The sequence below is a fragment of the Pocillopora damicornis genome, chromosome 7 (assembly GCF_964200805.1).
Source record: "Pocillopora damicornis chromosome 7, jaPocDami1.2, whole genome shotgun sequence".
Classification (NCBI taxonomy): Eukaryota; Metazoa; Cnidaria; class Anthozoa; order Scleractinia; family Pocilloporidae; genus Pocillopora; species Pocillopora damicornis.
The window spans coordinates 24001222-24016607 of NC_142676.1; the positions used below are offsets into that span (position 1 = coordinate 24001222).

At 37.0% G+C, this 15386-nt stretch overlaps 2 protein-coding genes across 4 annotated transcripts; one reads left to right on the plus strand and one right to left on the minus strand.

The window, feature by feature from the left end:
• Positions 1-1867: 1867 nt before the first annotated feature.
• On the minus strand, positions 1868-7708 carry LOC113684924 (uncharacterized). 3 transcript variants are annotated; one of them, XM_027202342.2, is made up of 5 exons: positions 7503-7708; positions 5657-5861; positions 4948-5266; positions 3200-3455; positions 1868-3018 (listed from the first exon to the last, which is right to left on the minus strand). In XM_027202342.2, exons 2-5 carry the CDS (start codon positions 5816-5818, stop codon positions 2898-2900), a joined length of 858 nt encoding a protein of 285 aa, XP_027058143.2. In that variant the 5' UTR covers positions 5819-5861; positions 7503-7708; the 3' UTR covers positions 1868-2897. The 3 variants fall into 3 exon arrangements, with proteins under 3 accessions (XP_027058143.2, XP_027058144.2, XP_027058146.2); XM_027202343.2 differs by having other exon boundaries at positions 6838-7549; XM_027202345.2 differs by lacking the exon at positions 7503-7708 and adding an exon at positions 6834-7103.
• A 36-nt stretch (positions 7709-7744) lies between these two features.
• Positions 7745-13416, plus strand: LOC113684925 (proteasome subunit alpha type-3). Its single transcript, XM_027202346.2, has 12 exons — positions 7745-7898; positions 8765-8847; positions 9469-9592; positions 10105-10137; positions 10407-10475; positions 10900-10973; positions 11360-11429; positions 11636-11701; positions 12047-12093; positions 12489-12556; positions 12988-13052; positions 13185-13416. Exons 1-12 carry the CDS (start codon positions 7878-7880, stop codon positions 13224-13226), a joined length of 762 nt encoding a protein of 253 aa, XP_027058147.1. The 5' UTR covers positions 7745-7877; the 3' UTR covers positions 13227-13416.
• The last annotated feature ends 1970 nt before the right edge of the window (positions 13417-15386 follow it).

Below are 15386 nucleotides of genomic sequence, written 5' to 3' on the forward strand. Positions count from 1 at the left end.
CATTTTTGTTCACGAAATTATTACATTGAATTATTGTAAACATCGCTGGCAAACGTGCTATACAAATTAAATAATTTACTGTTATTATTATTATTTTGATAAAATGATAAACTTATATTTGTGATTTTCAAAAAAAAAATCTAAATTTATTATTTTAACTTATTACTGTTAATTGAGACAGTTATTAGAGATTAAAGTAAAGAGGAGTGAAGTAATTGATTTCTTCTCATTTGGCACAAAGAACCCCTTTCCACTTTTTGAAATGCTGAAACACGCACGAGTCCAGCTTCTGATATAGAGCAGGCACCTGAACCAGTACCTGTTAGCCGTTCTGAACGAGTTTGTCGTCTAGTGGTCAGGCTAGATCTTTGAATAAAGATGTGAATATTGTATACCGTAATTAAAACACTCGTAATGCGATTTAGATTCTTCATGCACAGAACTCTCTTAGTAACATACCGCGAACTTGGTATCTCCATAATTTTAGTTTAAATAGTTTGTGTATGCCTTTCGCGTGATGCACGTCGTCTCTACTTTACAACTCGTTCCATCTCTATTTAAATAGGCCTTTAGGACATCAAAATGAAAAGTTTTAATTAGCTAAAGGATCGATTCAGAAAATAATGGTCATTAAAACCTTGAAAGCGACGAAATGAGCTTTCCGGTTGATTCCCAAACGCGATGAGGCTGGAAAATGAAAACAGAGTGTTCCGCCTTCGAGTGCGGATTCACCTCTTGCAGACCGATTGTTTAGACGCACGGTAAGTATATATTGTTTTGAAGTCTTGCGTGTCCTGTATTATTCAACAGAATATTTCGTTTTGAATCTGATAACTTCAAAACTGTTCGAGACAACGCTAGATGGTTTTTTAGCTGCAAAGTTTGGTACAGTAAAGAACCTGGTAAGAACCTAAAATTTAATGACTTATTAGGCTAAAATTTCCTAGTTAAGCACCCCTCTTATGAGAACCATTCTTGGATAAAGTCTCAATACAAGAGTTTGTTCAAATTTGATAAAGTACATCACATGCGATACAAAAAGGTCGCAAAAACTAACCAGAACACCGACGGTGTTCTAAGACCACAATATTGTACTGTCAAGCAGACATCCATAGCTGTGCAAAATATCTGACTGTATGTACAAGTTAACCATGTAGGGCAGGGCACTATGAGGCTGGCTTACAGCGCAATATCACACTTATACCCACTAATACAAGTTGTTTTTTAACAAAAATTAAGAACGCGATTGAGAATCTTGGTAGTCTAATTTCACAGTAAACTTCATTTATACAAAAACCTTTGGAGGCCAAGTTGAGAAGACCTAGGTTCTTATATGCGGTTTTTTACTGTGACGGTGAGTTTTTTAATAGCGAGTTGAAACTGGCAGATCAAGATATATTCTCCAATACCGATATCAAAGATCTGCATTCATATAGGTTTTAGGGCCACCCTTTAAGGGAACAAATCAAACCTTGTGGAAATATCGTTACATCAAGGAACTAATGTTTGGAAATCACGGAAGTACCTCGAGATACCTCTATTTGACATTAGCTAGTTCGGAAAAAGCTGTTCAGCACTGCACTCTCTTGTACTATCTTTTCACAACCTCCGCTAATTTCTATCAAACGCGACAAAAACATAAGGAACTTTCTGGTCATATGTTCATTTCAAACCAGTGACCAACCGGACTTTCATTCGCTCATGATGCAAAACTTGTCCTAGACGACTAGGTGACCGATTCTAGGAACACCTTCGCGACGTAGAAAGAAATGACAAAGACGCATCCAAACCAGTCGCTAGACACTTCAGTCTCCCGAGTCATTCTAGGCAGCATATGGTAGCTTGCGGCCTTTTCTAACACCACTCATTACTGTCAACACTTTTTTATTCGAGTTTTCCGTATATATTAAATAGTTGATAAAATAAACATTTTAAAAACTATGTAGTTTGAGTTATATTAAAACACTTTCTTTTGGGACAGTCATCTGCTATGCAGAAACAACAATAACAGCACAGTCTAACCCGCGCCGTCAATACATTGTTAAAGCTTTTCTTTAAGAAAAAAAAATTACTTGATCTAAGAGCCTTAACACTTCTCTGAGTGCCGGCCTCTCTGTCATCACTGAAATTTCTCAAAGCATTAGGCAACAATGCATACATAACGTGGGACATTTTAATTGCGAAGGAATACTCAACAGTCAACAGAGATGAACAACATTTTCTAAAGACGTCCTCTAGTCGAACTTGATGAAAATTTTGACTCCCAGATGAGAAAAATGCGCAATTTCTCCTTACAACTGACGATATTTTATCAAAAAAACAAGTGATGAGAATTGATAAACTTATCAAATAGAGGGTGTAACTACCGTGACATCTCACTTAAATTCTCCACACCTAATCACAAGGCAATATCTGGTTGCTAAGTTGGAGGAATTATGAATCAGATCTTCAGAGCTTAAGGGACTTAAAGCCATTTCCGTAAAGAGGAGTTTTAGTAATACGCCATTAGCTTAATCGAACTCTCCGGTTGCTACGAACTATACTCGATTTTTTTTTGCAGTTCAATTCCGCGGAGCTCAACTGAATACTGTGTATATAAACAAAGTTCACTCTAAGAGCGAGAAAGTACAAGCTATTCTCTGAGTTTTAAATAACAAGGCTATCTTGCCGAGCTAGGTCGACTCAAGACAATCTTGTCACTATTCATGTCTGGAGTGTAGTCAACAAAGTTGTTAACTCGACGATTTGTGTCTGGATCGAATTTACCACTGTTGTTGTTTCGAACGTTACAAAGGTAGATATTCGCGTCATCACGGGTAGGTAATTCGTGTAATCCGCGTTTTCCAAATATGATCTTGGCACCATGGGGTTTAGAACACCGAGTGTTCTCTTGCTCGTTACCACACTCCTGTCAAAACACCTCCACACCAACCGGGCGAGAGCTGGGTAAGAATGAAGACTGGGCAAGGTCTGAACGTGTTAGAACGACCTTGATAATCGACGTGCACTTTTATAAATCTGTTCGAAGAAAAAAAAAAACATGTTATCGCTGCTCCGCTCCTTTCAGTTCGTAGTTGAACACATGGTGGAGCTTTTCCATGACAAAATGCTTGACTGAAAAACGCAATTCCAACCCTGCGTTGAAAGCACTGAAACACACACACAAAGAAAAACCGTGAAGTAAGATTCCTTAACCTACCCATCGTCCAAAACCTTGGGAAGTGCTTCATAGAAAATGCTCTCGCTTGGCAGTTTCCTTCGGCACTTGAATATCCTTTCGAGTTCTTTTCCTTCCGCGAAGCTTTTCTCTGACCTCTCGTAAGTGACATCTAACCGTAGATTTGTATTCAAATGGAAAATCTCCATGACCTCCTCTTGAGAAGGCAGTTTGTCATGTTCCCAGGGGAATAACAGCATATCAACCGGGCATTCTCCACTATTCTCTGAGGGACCAGCTGATAAAAAAAAAATTGATGGAAGAAAATCAGCACAGTGTGAAAGAGAAGTACCTTCTTTAATGACATCCCAAAAAACGGCTGCATAGGATAGCAGCTGAAGAACGAAAATTTGCAAAGTTTCGTGCGAAACTCAGTTACATTTAAATTGAAGTCAGAAATCGAGGAATTCTCAAAGATGTGAAAGAAAGATGAGAAAATCCCGAATGACAAGTAAAAGGCCGTGAGACTAACCTAAGTTACACAACATAGCGGCACGCAATAATTAGTCCCATTCGCTGAAAACGAAGCACTACAATTTGTCAATCACAATTTGAGAAACCCATGCAGTCGCGCATGATCTGAACTGCAAACGCAGCACGGCGAGGAGGAAACGCGCCTAAAAGCAAGTCGCGACCGCGATTTTCTCGGTGAGACTGAGCATAATCATCGGAGAATACTAGTTAAAACTGCTCTGATACTCTACAAACAAAGTAAGACAAAATCAATTAACTTCTAGCAACCACCGACGGAAAGAAGGTCTCTTTCGTCGGTCCGACCATACGGCCGTAGATACACAATGTTCCTATGTTTAATCACCAATAACAAATCCCATATTACAGTCTACCCCCTTTGAAATTATTCTTCCCTCCTCTCTCTCCCCCCCCCCCCCCCCCCCGCGTAAAAAACTTTGCTGTAAGCCTGAAGGCATGTTCACTTACTGTACACTGATTACCGCCAGCCGGGGGGACCGTAGTACCTGAATTGGCACGGTGCTCGGCATCTGCGGTGTGGCTTCTTAGTATGCATTGATACACTTATCTATTAAGGTGAAACTGACAAAGCAAAAGTATTTAATTTGGGAAACCCTCACCAAATAGCAGCACAAACAACATAAAAAAAATTAAAACAAACGAAAAAAGACCTTAGGAACAGGCTCTTCTACAAAATTACTACCGAATTTTACAATTAATCTTAACCCTTTGACTCCCAGATCAAATTTATCATCCTCCTACCGTCAACCACACAATTCTCATAATGTTAGTTCAGAGAATTTAGCATTAGATCAACTAATTATTCCCAAATTGATATTTTTCTTTATTCTCATCACATATCTGGAGGATATTGTATTGATATTGTAAGGAGAAATTCTGTCTTGGTCGCTCATGGAAGTTAAGGGTTGAGGCAAAAGGAGAGCATCATAGCTGACGAGGAATGAGCTGAGAATTATATTACAATAAACCTCAAATTAATGGAATATGAAATAGTTTAACTGCTGAAGACGGGCATACGGACAAACAGAATCTTCGTATTGTATTAACAAGCCCGAACCCTATCACGTTTTTTTGATAAAGAAAATTTGCTCCGTTTTCAAGTTTGCACGATTACTTCTCGTAAAATTTTAAAGGTTCAGTAAATCTTTCTTCAATCTTTCTTTGTCCAAATGAACTTCTAGCGTGGTTAAAAGAGTTTACGATTTCACAATTCACAGTTAAATAGAACAGACACTTACTGTAAACAATTTCTCTTTCGTTCACTTCATCTTGCAATTTTTGCAGCTGATGAAGTGATTCGTACATGGCCTTGTAATCAGGCACTTTACTTCGGACATCCGGTCCAACCGGGTGCACGATACCGGATTTCCAGCGCCTTGGGAGTTCCTCGAACAAATTCCCGTCGGGTAATCCCTGCACCATTCCCTGTCCCCAGCCGAAGAACCACGAGCTACCGAGCTCGTGCAACATTCCTGTGAGTCTCTCTTCGTCTTGATCCGTAAAGTCAAACGAATGATTCATGTAATTTCTCCAGAAGTATCCCGTGGACAAGAGTAGCTGAAATGAAGAAGATAAAAGTGTAAACTTGGGATTTTAGTTAAAAATTTCCGCGTCTCATACAGTAGAGAATAACGACGGCTGTGAAAAAAAATCCAACAGCAAAACAAAACCAAAAGTAAGATGAACTATGGAGGGCTTTTTCCATGCCTTCCCGCGTCAATAAAATTATAAAATTATAAAATTATAATTCTGGAAAAAATTTCTGGAAACATTTATATTAAACAGTGCTTGATTCCGTACTCTCCATAAAGTATGTTGTCACGGGGAGGGCCTACTATGATCTACGACTGATTTAAATGGAAAAGAAACGAAATCTTTAAAGTGTACACTACACATTTTGCTTTGAACCTTTGAAAATGCTCTATTTGTAGAAACTCGCCCACTTACCCTCCATTTTTTGCAGACGCACATGCAGATCCTGATGTCTTTAAGCTCAAGATTAACCATAATTTGGTAGAAAACTTCGGGGGCGAGTAAATCAAGCAGGCCATTCCCACCGTTGTTTTGGTAGAAAATTTCCAAGGTCCGTGGTGTCAAAGGTGATTTCATATCGCAGAGTCTATTGCTAAGCGAACTCCACTGGTTACAATTACTGCGAATATATGGGAAAAATAAGAGTAATTTATTTTCACGAGCCAATCCCTTGTTAGAACATTATACTGTATTACACAATCTTAAAATCTTGTGTCGAAATTACGGCACAAGAACGACTCCCAACGGGGTATTTTCAAAGCATACTACTTGTAAACACATGATTTTACTGCTCGTCTGGGCAAGAAAAAAAGAAATTTATTTGTTTCACTCTTCGGTATAAATTTGTGGACATTTTCAACATTATTTATCTCCCTTGCGTTTAGGAATGAAGTCGAGTAAAGCGTGAATAAAGAAATTATTGAAGGGGCAAAACTGAAATGTGATACTTAACACTTGCACGTTTCCCGGGAGAGTTCAAATGTGATTGTAAACATAGCCCCAAAACTTTCAGTCGATAATAAAGTTATTTCAATGCAAACATAAATAATGAAGAATCAAACCTTCAATCGCGTTTGTTTCGCTTCTTATTGGCACTAGCAAAAATTAGCATTGCACAATCGAACACGAATTTCGCAATACCAAGCTTAGGAATCGAAAAACGCCGCAAGAAAGTAGAGGACGACTGACTAAGAAGAGGAAAATGTTTGTTACTCTTCCCGACCTTGAAAACCAAAAAAAAAAAAAAACAGATAAAGGAAACAAACTTATTTCTAGGAAAAAGCATCCCCGCTAACCATGACTTCGCATTCCTATTTTCACATCAAGTCTTCAGATTCCGTGTATCTGACAATCTACAGTCCCCTTTGCTTTCATTTTTACCTCCAGTCTAAGTACAAAGCGTGCAAGAAGGCTACCGTGGCGACAGCGAAAGGCCTCACATTTTATGTTTTAAAATTTTTTTTTCCCTCAATGATTCCGCTTCCTGCAAGTATGCACTAATAATATTTCCTTGGCTTCGAGTTTCTCGACTTACAAATCCTTTCTCGTTTAAATGTACGCTTACGGCTAATTCTTTGTTTCGTATCCTTACCTGCCTTACAAAAATTAACCTTGATACGAAAATCGCAATTCGTAAACGAATCGTAAATCCCAAAATCCGGGAAAAAAAATTGGTGTTGCAGCGACCGATCGCACTGGAACTAGAGGAAGAGGGCACTCTCTGAGAAAAATATCAGTAGTAATGGCAATATTAATTCAGATAAAACTTCATTCCTAAGATTCTACGCGTAAGAATTTAAAATCAAAACACAAAATCCAAGAGAATAGTGTTAGTCTTCTCGCAAAAGCACACTGCACCAAGGCATTGTTTACAAGAAAAAAAAACCTTAATATTAATTTTTTAATCTGGAGACTTCGAATTCTCTACTTCAGTTCCATTGAAAACTTTTGTAACAAATAATGCGAGACAATGATCGAACCGTAAGAAGCGACTAGGAAGAAAAAATTTCGGCTGGAATCGGCGCGTTTTAAGTCCGATTATGAACACTGCTGTAACTGCACTGTAATCAAATTTTTCGAAACAGCTGAGAACAACGAAGCGAATATTTCCGGTTCATTAACTAAATGACTTGAGGGTTTAAAAAAGGTTGGCTAATGGAAATTTTTCAGATGTATCTCAGGTTCCTCGTCGGAACTTCGAATATCCGCATCTCTAGGTAAACTGCAAGACTAGAAATGAATGAATTTGAGTGTCACAAACCTGTTTGGAAACTGCTCCGACCTGTTCCGTTCAATCGAGTACAGATTGTTATTCTTCAGTACTATCCCACGATCAAGTAATATTACCTCCAAGCACGTGCCGGAAGTCAAATCGTGGCCCTAATATGGAAAAGAACAAAAGAATGATGAAACATTGACCACAATAAGCACGTGAAAGACCTCCCAGTACTCATTCCTAAACAAAATGAACCTTTAGGGAGACCCCTGAAGTTCGTAGCACTGGAGACATGCGTACTAAACTGCTAAGTCATCGATCTTAGTCTTCTCTCGGTATCCCGTGTGGCGGCCATATTGCAAAGAAGAGTTTCGAGATCTAGTGTTCTTTGAAGAAAAAATAAGGGCAACGTTTTAGACTATGAGCTCTATAGGAACCGGGGTAAGTGGAAGTATACACTATTAAACAATGACATGCAGTGAATAAGGCTTTTAAATCTTGTTTGGGATATAAATTCCGTAAAGAGTGTCCACGTGCATGTTGACAGTTTAATTCAGTCTTAGTGTTGTCTCAAACCACCTTCCTACTAGTGCTTTAGATGATAACTGTATCTACGGCCAATTTTTCGTCGATTTTCGTTAAGCAAAGTAGGCAGAAACTTTTTTCCAAAGGATTTAATCTCACTCTTCAATGAAACACTGAAGCTGCTTGTGAAATGGCAAAATAATATAATTCGCACAGTTTGAATTAAACCACTAAGTAACTCATGATGATTACATTAATTATTTGAAAATTAATTTTGATCTTAGTGGAAAATTCTGAATGTTACAATTATGCCAGGATCTGAGGAGAAAAAGGCATATTACTTGTACTTTAAAGAATAACCTACCTTTGATTGATGGTTATTAATAGATTTCACTTGAGTAATGATTAGTTTTTCATTATACATGACTCAGGACTTTTTAGAAAACAATGTGCAATTTTCAAATTTTTTTTCAATTGTGATTCCCAAAGTAATCTTAGACTCAAACAAAACAAGATGAATGCAGAATACTACAAGCATCCAGGAACAACAACTTTTCTTAAGAGGAAGATGCAGTATTTTAAGTTTTATTTCCTTTATTTTGGATTTTTTCACCTTAGTGTAAGGTCTCACACTTGGAAGGCATTTGGTTAAGCCATTTAGTCAAAAGAGCGATTGCAGATTGTGAGATGGCATCTGTTAGTGTTTAAACTTTAACTTTCTTTTCTCAATCTTTTCACAATGTTTATACCATTTGTGTTTGTTTTTGTCTTTCTTCTACTAGTATGACTTGTCTGCATCTCAGTTTTCTCCTGATGGAAGAGTATTTCAAGTGGAATATGCTGTAAAGGCAGTGGAGAATAGTGGGTAGGTTGTGTATTGTGATATCTTGAACTTTGGCATGCACTCTATATACATGTTCTTTTGCAAACCTACATGTTATTTTCTGTAGGAACCCCTTTTTAAATACCACTATGATGAAAAAAAATTTTTTCCTCTTTTCCTTCTAATTTTGATGTCCTTTTTGCCAAAGGTCTCTGTGTTAATTATTACACCTAAATTTGAGAAACAAGACAATTTTTAAGAACAATTCATATTTTGACATGTCGCCCAATACCAGATTATGTTTGGGTTGAGTTGCATTGGAAGAGCTGGAACAAGAGAAAAAGTGACATCACTTACTTAGTAATATAAGCTGTTAATTTGTGAACGAAGCTTATTATGTATGCAGCACAACAAACATCTTTTGGAATCATGGAATTTGTATGGGATCTAAAATCTGGGAATTTTATTGGGAAATTTGAGCAACTTGGATTGGTACATGACTTTGTATCCTCCTTACTTTGCCATCCCTATGACTGGAAATATCGGAAAAATATTTGTAACTTTAAGAAATCTACTCTGACTTGCATGTGAAGTGTGTAGTAGAAGAGATTGAAATAACAGGACTCAGAGAAAATAAATTGACTGTTCTGTATTTCTCCACAGAACTATTGTTGGCATCAGAGGAAAGGATGGGGTTGTGTTTGGTGTTGAAAAGCTTGTCCTTTCAAAATTGTACGAATATGGTGCAAACAAAAGAATCATACATATAGACAGTCACATTGGAATGGTGAGTACAGTACATGTATACACATGTACTTTGGAATAAGACACAAACAATCAATCCTTTTAGACTGCAATAAAAGTATGATTGCTTATTTCAAACACAGTTGTATATAATTTCAATGTTTTGTCTTTACACAATTTATTACTGTCATCAGTGTGAGGCTAGCTGATGTGTATGGCTTTATTGACTTTCAGTGATGTGAACTGAACACTGCAATGAAAATTAAATCCTGCTCAAAAAAGTTTCCATCAACTAGAATGATCTCAATTCCCTTTGTGTTCTAAACCTTGGTAGAAATTTGTTTTAAAGTTATAGTATGTCAAAAGCGAATTCAACATGTTAAATGGATTTACACAAATATTGTGACTGACAACTTATTTGTACTTCAAGTCTGCTGTCCATTTTAGAGCAATACCTAGTGAACAGCTTGCATTCAGATTGTGTATGTACAGATTGTGTTCTGTAGCTCAGTGTATTTGATATCCATGTATACTTTGTTTGTTTTTGCACCACAGGCTGTGGCAGGATTGATAGCTGATGCTAGACAAGTATGTACAGATTTTTTTAATGTACACAAATCATCTCTATATCATAGAACTCACTTTGTACAAGCCTTCCGATAGATTTGTGAAATTTTAGAAGTTGTGAATTTTCCTGAAGGTCACATTATCTGACAGGAATAGGTTTATCAGTTGTGAGGTAAACCTCTTATACCTCAGGTTATAAAGACCTTTAAGTAAATTTTCCAATGGTGATGTGGACTACATATATTTTAATTTGGTGGTTGTTGTCAAACATTTCTGTTGTTGATTTTAAGATTGTTAGTGTTGCCAGAGAAGAAGCTGCCAATTACAGATCAACTTATGGATCTCCAATACCTTTGAAAGTAAGGCTATGAAATCATTGCACTTACTGTAATTTTACCATTGAAGTTACTCAAACAGGTTGTACAGTATTTTTGAAAGTGGCAGATGTGACACCATTCATGTTTTTAAGTTTCTGGCTTGTTTATTTACATCAGTGTTTTGTGTTTCCAAACATTACTATAAATATTGCTCCATTACTTACGATGGCCTACCCCACCTTCATGTAGTACATTTTTGTTCTCAACATTTCCCCTTTTATTGTATTTTTTTATTTTCACATCAATAATCAAAATCATCTTTAGTTCGCTGTTTTCTTGTACTATTAGTAACACTGAAGTGCACTGAATGGGAATTCTTGCTTTGTACTCAATAAAGTTGGACACATGGATTCATCCCACTGTTAATTTTTGTGTTGTTGACATGTTGTATGTTTTTCTTTTTCAGTACCTTGTTGATAGAGTGTCAGGTTACATTCATGCTCACACATTGTACAGTGCTGTTAGACCATTTGGTTGTAGGTGAGTGGCTCAATGTACATGCTTTGTAATAGTTTCATTTTGTCCTTTATCTGTAACAATCTACTTTTGCACCAAGAAGTCACATTACCACATAGGGTAGTGTGTGTAAAAAAAAAAAAAACTCTCGAATTGGCTTTTTTTGTACTTTTCTAACTTTCTTTTCCTTCCAGCTTTTGTTTCAGATCTCAACTTTCTTGTGTCATGCTTCCCAGTTCTTATTTTTGTTTGTCAAATCCAATTGTTGTATTGTAGATAAAATCCAAGATCCTGAAAAATACTGCTGGGATTTTCTTAGAAACATTTTAAAATGTTTCTATAGAACAATCTGCATTTTGTTTGGTGTGTTGCTGTACTGTGAATGATCGGCACCTTTCTTTCTCCCACAGTGTTCTGTTAAGTTCCCATGGACCTGATGGAGCAGAGCTCTTTATGATAGACCCCTCAGGAGTATCATGGGTGAGGAATGTCTGTCCTCATGTCTTGTTCAATGAGAATGTTAATTATATAACATGTAGTTTGATAAATTTTAATTTTTTTAACTGCTCAGTAGCTTCATTGGAAGTTTCTGCATTTTATTACACATGCAGTATAAACATAAAAACAAAACATATGACAAGGTCAAATTGTTTTTTAATTTTTTTTTTTTTGGGCTGGATTTTTAGGGGTTCCATGGCTGTGCTGTTGGGAAGGCAAAGCAAGCTGCAAAAACAGAAATCGAAAAACTTAAGGTCAGTTTACCACCAATTATTTCAGGTCCTAATGAAGAAAGATGGTTTTCCCCAGCTTTACCATGAACAGTTACAACTACCTGTAATCTAATAAAAATTTGAACAATTTTTTGGCTGGACTGAATATCATGCCAAACTTCAAATCCCTTCTATTGTCAATTTTTGTTCTTCCAGGCATCTTTTGTATTGTTTGTGTAACCTTAGTGGATTTTTCAGTATTTTACAACATTTTATCCTTTTTATTATCCTTGTCCAAAAACTTATTCAGATTATGAGTGTTTTTCTTTATATTTGTATGGTAATACATGTATTTGTGGAATTTATGAATTTTGTTTTTGTTTACAGATGAAAGATATGACATGTGAAGAATTAGTGAAAGAAGTTGCTAAAATGTAGGTTGGAAATTTTATTTTAGGTTTGAAAAGTCTTTGCTTTTTCAATACCATGTGGAATTTTTTGAATTTCAAATTGCACTCATTTGTTTTCTTCTTGTAAATGCCCTGTGCCTCCTCAAATGCATTGTTCTTTGAATTGCCTCACTGGAATATTTGCTGAACTCTTGGTTTAAAAAAATGTTTGAAATAAGCCCCTGCCCACCCACCTCTCATCCATTACTTGTTAGGCCATCTCTCCATTGCACTCAACACTGTATTTCAACTCGCTTAAGAGAATTTTTGCTCGGTTGTCAAATGAAAAAAGCTTTGGTTTCCCACTTTTCTTTAAGTCTACAATCCTATCATTCTTACAATGATTTACCTCATCATATATGTACATGAATTTTTCGCAGAATATATGTTGTACATGATGAAGTCAAGGACAAAAACTTTGAACTGGAGTTAAGCTGGATAGGAGAAGGTATTCTTTATGATTTCATTGTTGCCATTCTCATGGCTCACATTTGAATGACAGCCAGCACAATGCGCTTTCAACTTTGTAAGTCTGAGGAATTGGTCCCATATTTAGTTGAGTGATGAGAGGAAGGAAACCGATGAAGCCTCTCAGACACTCATTCACTTTATAGCATCAAATTTGTGGTACTTAGGACAAATTGGTACAATAGTCACCTAAAGCGTCAGGGCTACAAGTCTAACAGTGTACCTGGGCCAAGATATCGTATCAGCCAATCGGAACAAAGGTGAATTTCAAGAGGAACCAATGAGATGACAAGTTGTTCTGACTAATCACAGAGCGAGGTTGAAGGACATACCTTTCATACAATTACCGAATTTCTTTCGGTAATCTAATGAAAACTGCACTTTATGTATGTATGCATGTCTTTTTTACAGTTACCAATGGTAAACATGAGTGGGTACCCAAAGATATCGCACAAGCGGCTGAAAAATACGCGAAGGTTAGTAAACTGTAACTAAACGAAAGAACTAGAACATCATGACACATAATACAGGATGGAAAGTTCTCCTGGATTTCTAGGCTGTCCTCGGTTTCTGCTTTCTGTTCATGACCTGCCTATGTTTTCTTGCAGGAATCACTTGAAGAGGAATCCAGCTCAGAGGATGAAGATTAAGATATCAAGATCCTTGTTCTGTTCGTTTAATTCGTACTGCAGTAGTGACGTGATTTCCCAGCAACAGAAGAGCGCTCAAGACGTTAACGGGACTTCGTCGTCGCGTTTGCCAGTTTATGTCAAATTTTATGTTTGTAACATATTTTGTAGTATTTTCAATCTCAGAATAAACGTTTGAATAACGTTTTAAGTGTCTTTCGCTTGATTTAATTTGTGCGGAGGTGATGTCACATCATATACTGCATCCCGTGCGGAATGATTTAGTAGCCATGTGATCATTTTCGCGGCAAAACTATGTTTTTCTTTAGCTTGCGTTATGGTTTTGTGGCTTGGAGCCGATAGTAGTTTGTGGTTTTTCATGAGGACGCTAACTAATGAACATGCATGATGCAGATGATTTGTATTGAGACACAAGACATTTCTGAAAACTCAGTTGTGGTGCAGGCCGCTAACAAGGGTTACTGCTTCACAGCCACTTCCATCTCACCGTAAAGATGACTGGGAAGAGAGACGTCGAGAGTGGATTGAGAAATTAGTTCTGATATAAATGATTCTGATTTGAGTTTGGTTGGCAAAGCCAAAACTGCCTAATGGGACTGCTGTAGTGCCGTGTCACGTGACAAGAACGAGATGGTGAACCGGGCCCCCAATTCAAACCGCAATAGCCTGGATTTCAGAAGTGTGCTGACTAAAGCAGATGTGGGTTCCAAGTAAAGGCGTGACGAAATATTCACTTAAATTCGATATCTTATCTTACCATTTGATGCTGTCTGGTGTGTTGACGTACAGAATCTGTATGTACAAGATTTTCTTTAATAGTGAGGACGGATAAATGAAGGAACATGGCTACACGGAAATGACTTTTGTTTGAGCTAGCGCTCTCTTCCGCCTACCGTTACCTGTCTTGAAGGTACGTAATGTCTTTAATTGAATATTGTCCGCATCAGCCTTTCTGATCTTCCGTGAAATTGTTGTTCGTGAAAGAAATAACACATCTAGTGCTCAATTTAGACAAAGTATTCCGGGCCCTGATTTCCGGCACATGCGATCTAAATCGAACAGAATCGCGCAAACTTTCGGTCGAATCCAATCGTGTTCGACAAACGTGTTCGACAAACGAAATTAAGACACTTTAATGATCAAAATTCGCAAACTGCATTGTTAAAGGTGTTTAATTAGTTCTTTGAACCGCATAAATTGGACAAAGCCCACCTAACAGGTATTTCTAGAATAAACAAGAGATACGTAAAGTTCACACATATTAGTCAATTTTTGAAAGTGCTATAGCCCAACCGTCCTTAGACTTCTTTAGCTTATATTTTTTTGTCTTCCCATGATTCATCATGTGAGAGTACTCCAAAGAGCTAGACCTCTTTCTTTCAAATTGCGTTCAATACATGTGCAATTTCCAAAGGACAAAGGGTGAAATTCCCTCGAGACCTCTCTTGGAAAAACAAAACATAGAAGTTTTAACTACTTTAAAAAGAGATTTATGGCCATAAATTGTTACTTATAGTAATTCTGAAATTGGGCCAGCCAACTTGTTTTCTATTACGACCAGACTTTCAGCAAATCATAACAATTCATTGGTATCTTTCCAGCAACTGTCAACTCTGGCTATATATGGAGCACAAATTCTGATCAGTTAAAAAATGCTTGTCACTTTTTGAGTGATTGAAAAAAAGAAAAATAAATAATAACAACTCTTTGTTAGCATATAGAGAGTGGTATCTGTTCAGCATTAATAAATGTACAGTTTGTTTTTGGTTATAGAGATCGTGCAACACACACAATCTACCACAAAATACCTGTGTGTGAGTTAATTCGACATTTTCATTCTTTTCTGCATTAATACTCCTTCCTTTTGCAAAAATGTAGACATTACTTACAATGTTTCTATTAATCCACCCACCCCCAAAAAAATAACTCTTACATGCTTAGTATGCCTATGTTTACATATGTTGCACGTCATCTGAGAGTTGCCATCCGGTTACAAACTAAATCATCAGATAACACTAATAAAAGAACACTATTTGCATTGATGTGCCTTAGTAGATAAATGGAAGATTAATTGTTATCTTTAAAACTTGATTTTGTTCAATCCAGGGAAGAATTTGCTGGAAGTGTCAAAATAGTCATTAAAGTCACTGAATTCTACCC

What these genes read in the sequence shown, in the direction of transcription:
- LOC113684924 (XM_027202342.2), bottom strand. Translation starts at nt 5,818, where the DNA reads ATGAAATCACCTTTGACACCACGGACCTTGGAAATTTTCTACCAAAAC. An exon ending in GCGTCTGCAAAAAATGGAGG is followed by an intron (nt 5,267 to 5,656) that starts GTAAGTGGGCGA and finishes TCTTCATTTCAG; the next exon opens with CTACTCTTGTCCACGGGATA. An exon ending in CCCAAGGTTTTGGACGATGG is followed by an intron (nt 3,019 to 3,199) that starts GTAGGTTAAGGA and finishes TTCTTCGAACAG; the next exon opens with ATTTATAAAAGTGCACGTCG.
- LOC113684925 (XM_027202346.2), top strand. Translation starts at nt 7,878, where the DNA reads ATGAGCTCTATAGGAACCGGG. An exon ending in GATCTCCAATACCTTTGAAA is followed by an intron (nt 10,476 to 10,899) that starts GTAAGGCTATGA and finishes TTTCTTTTTCAG; the next exon opens with TACCTTGTTGATAGAGTGTC. An exon ending in ACCCCTCAGGAGTATCATGG is followed by an intron (nt 11,430 to 11,635) that starts GTGAGGAATGTC and finishes CTGGATTTTTAG; the next exon opens with GGGTTCCATGGCTGTGCTGT.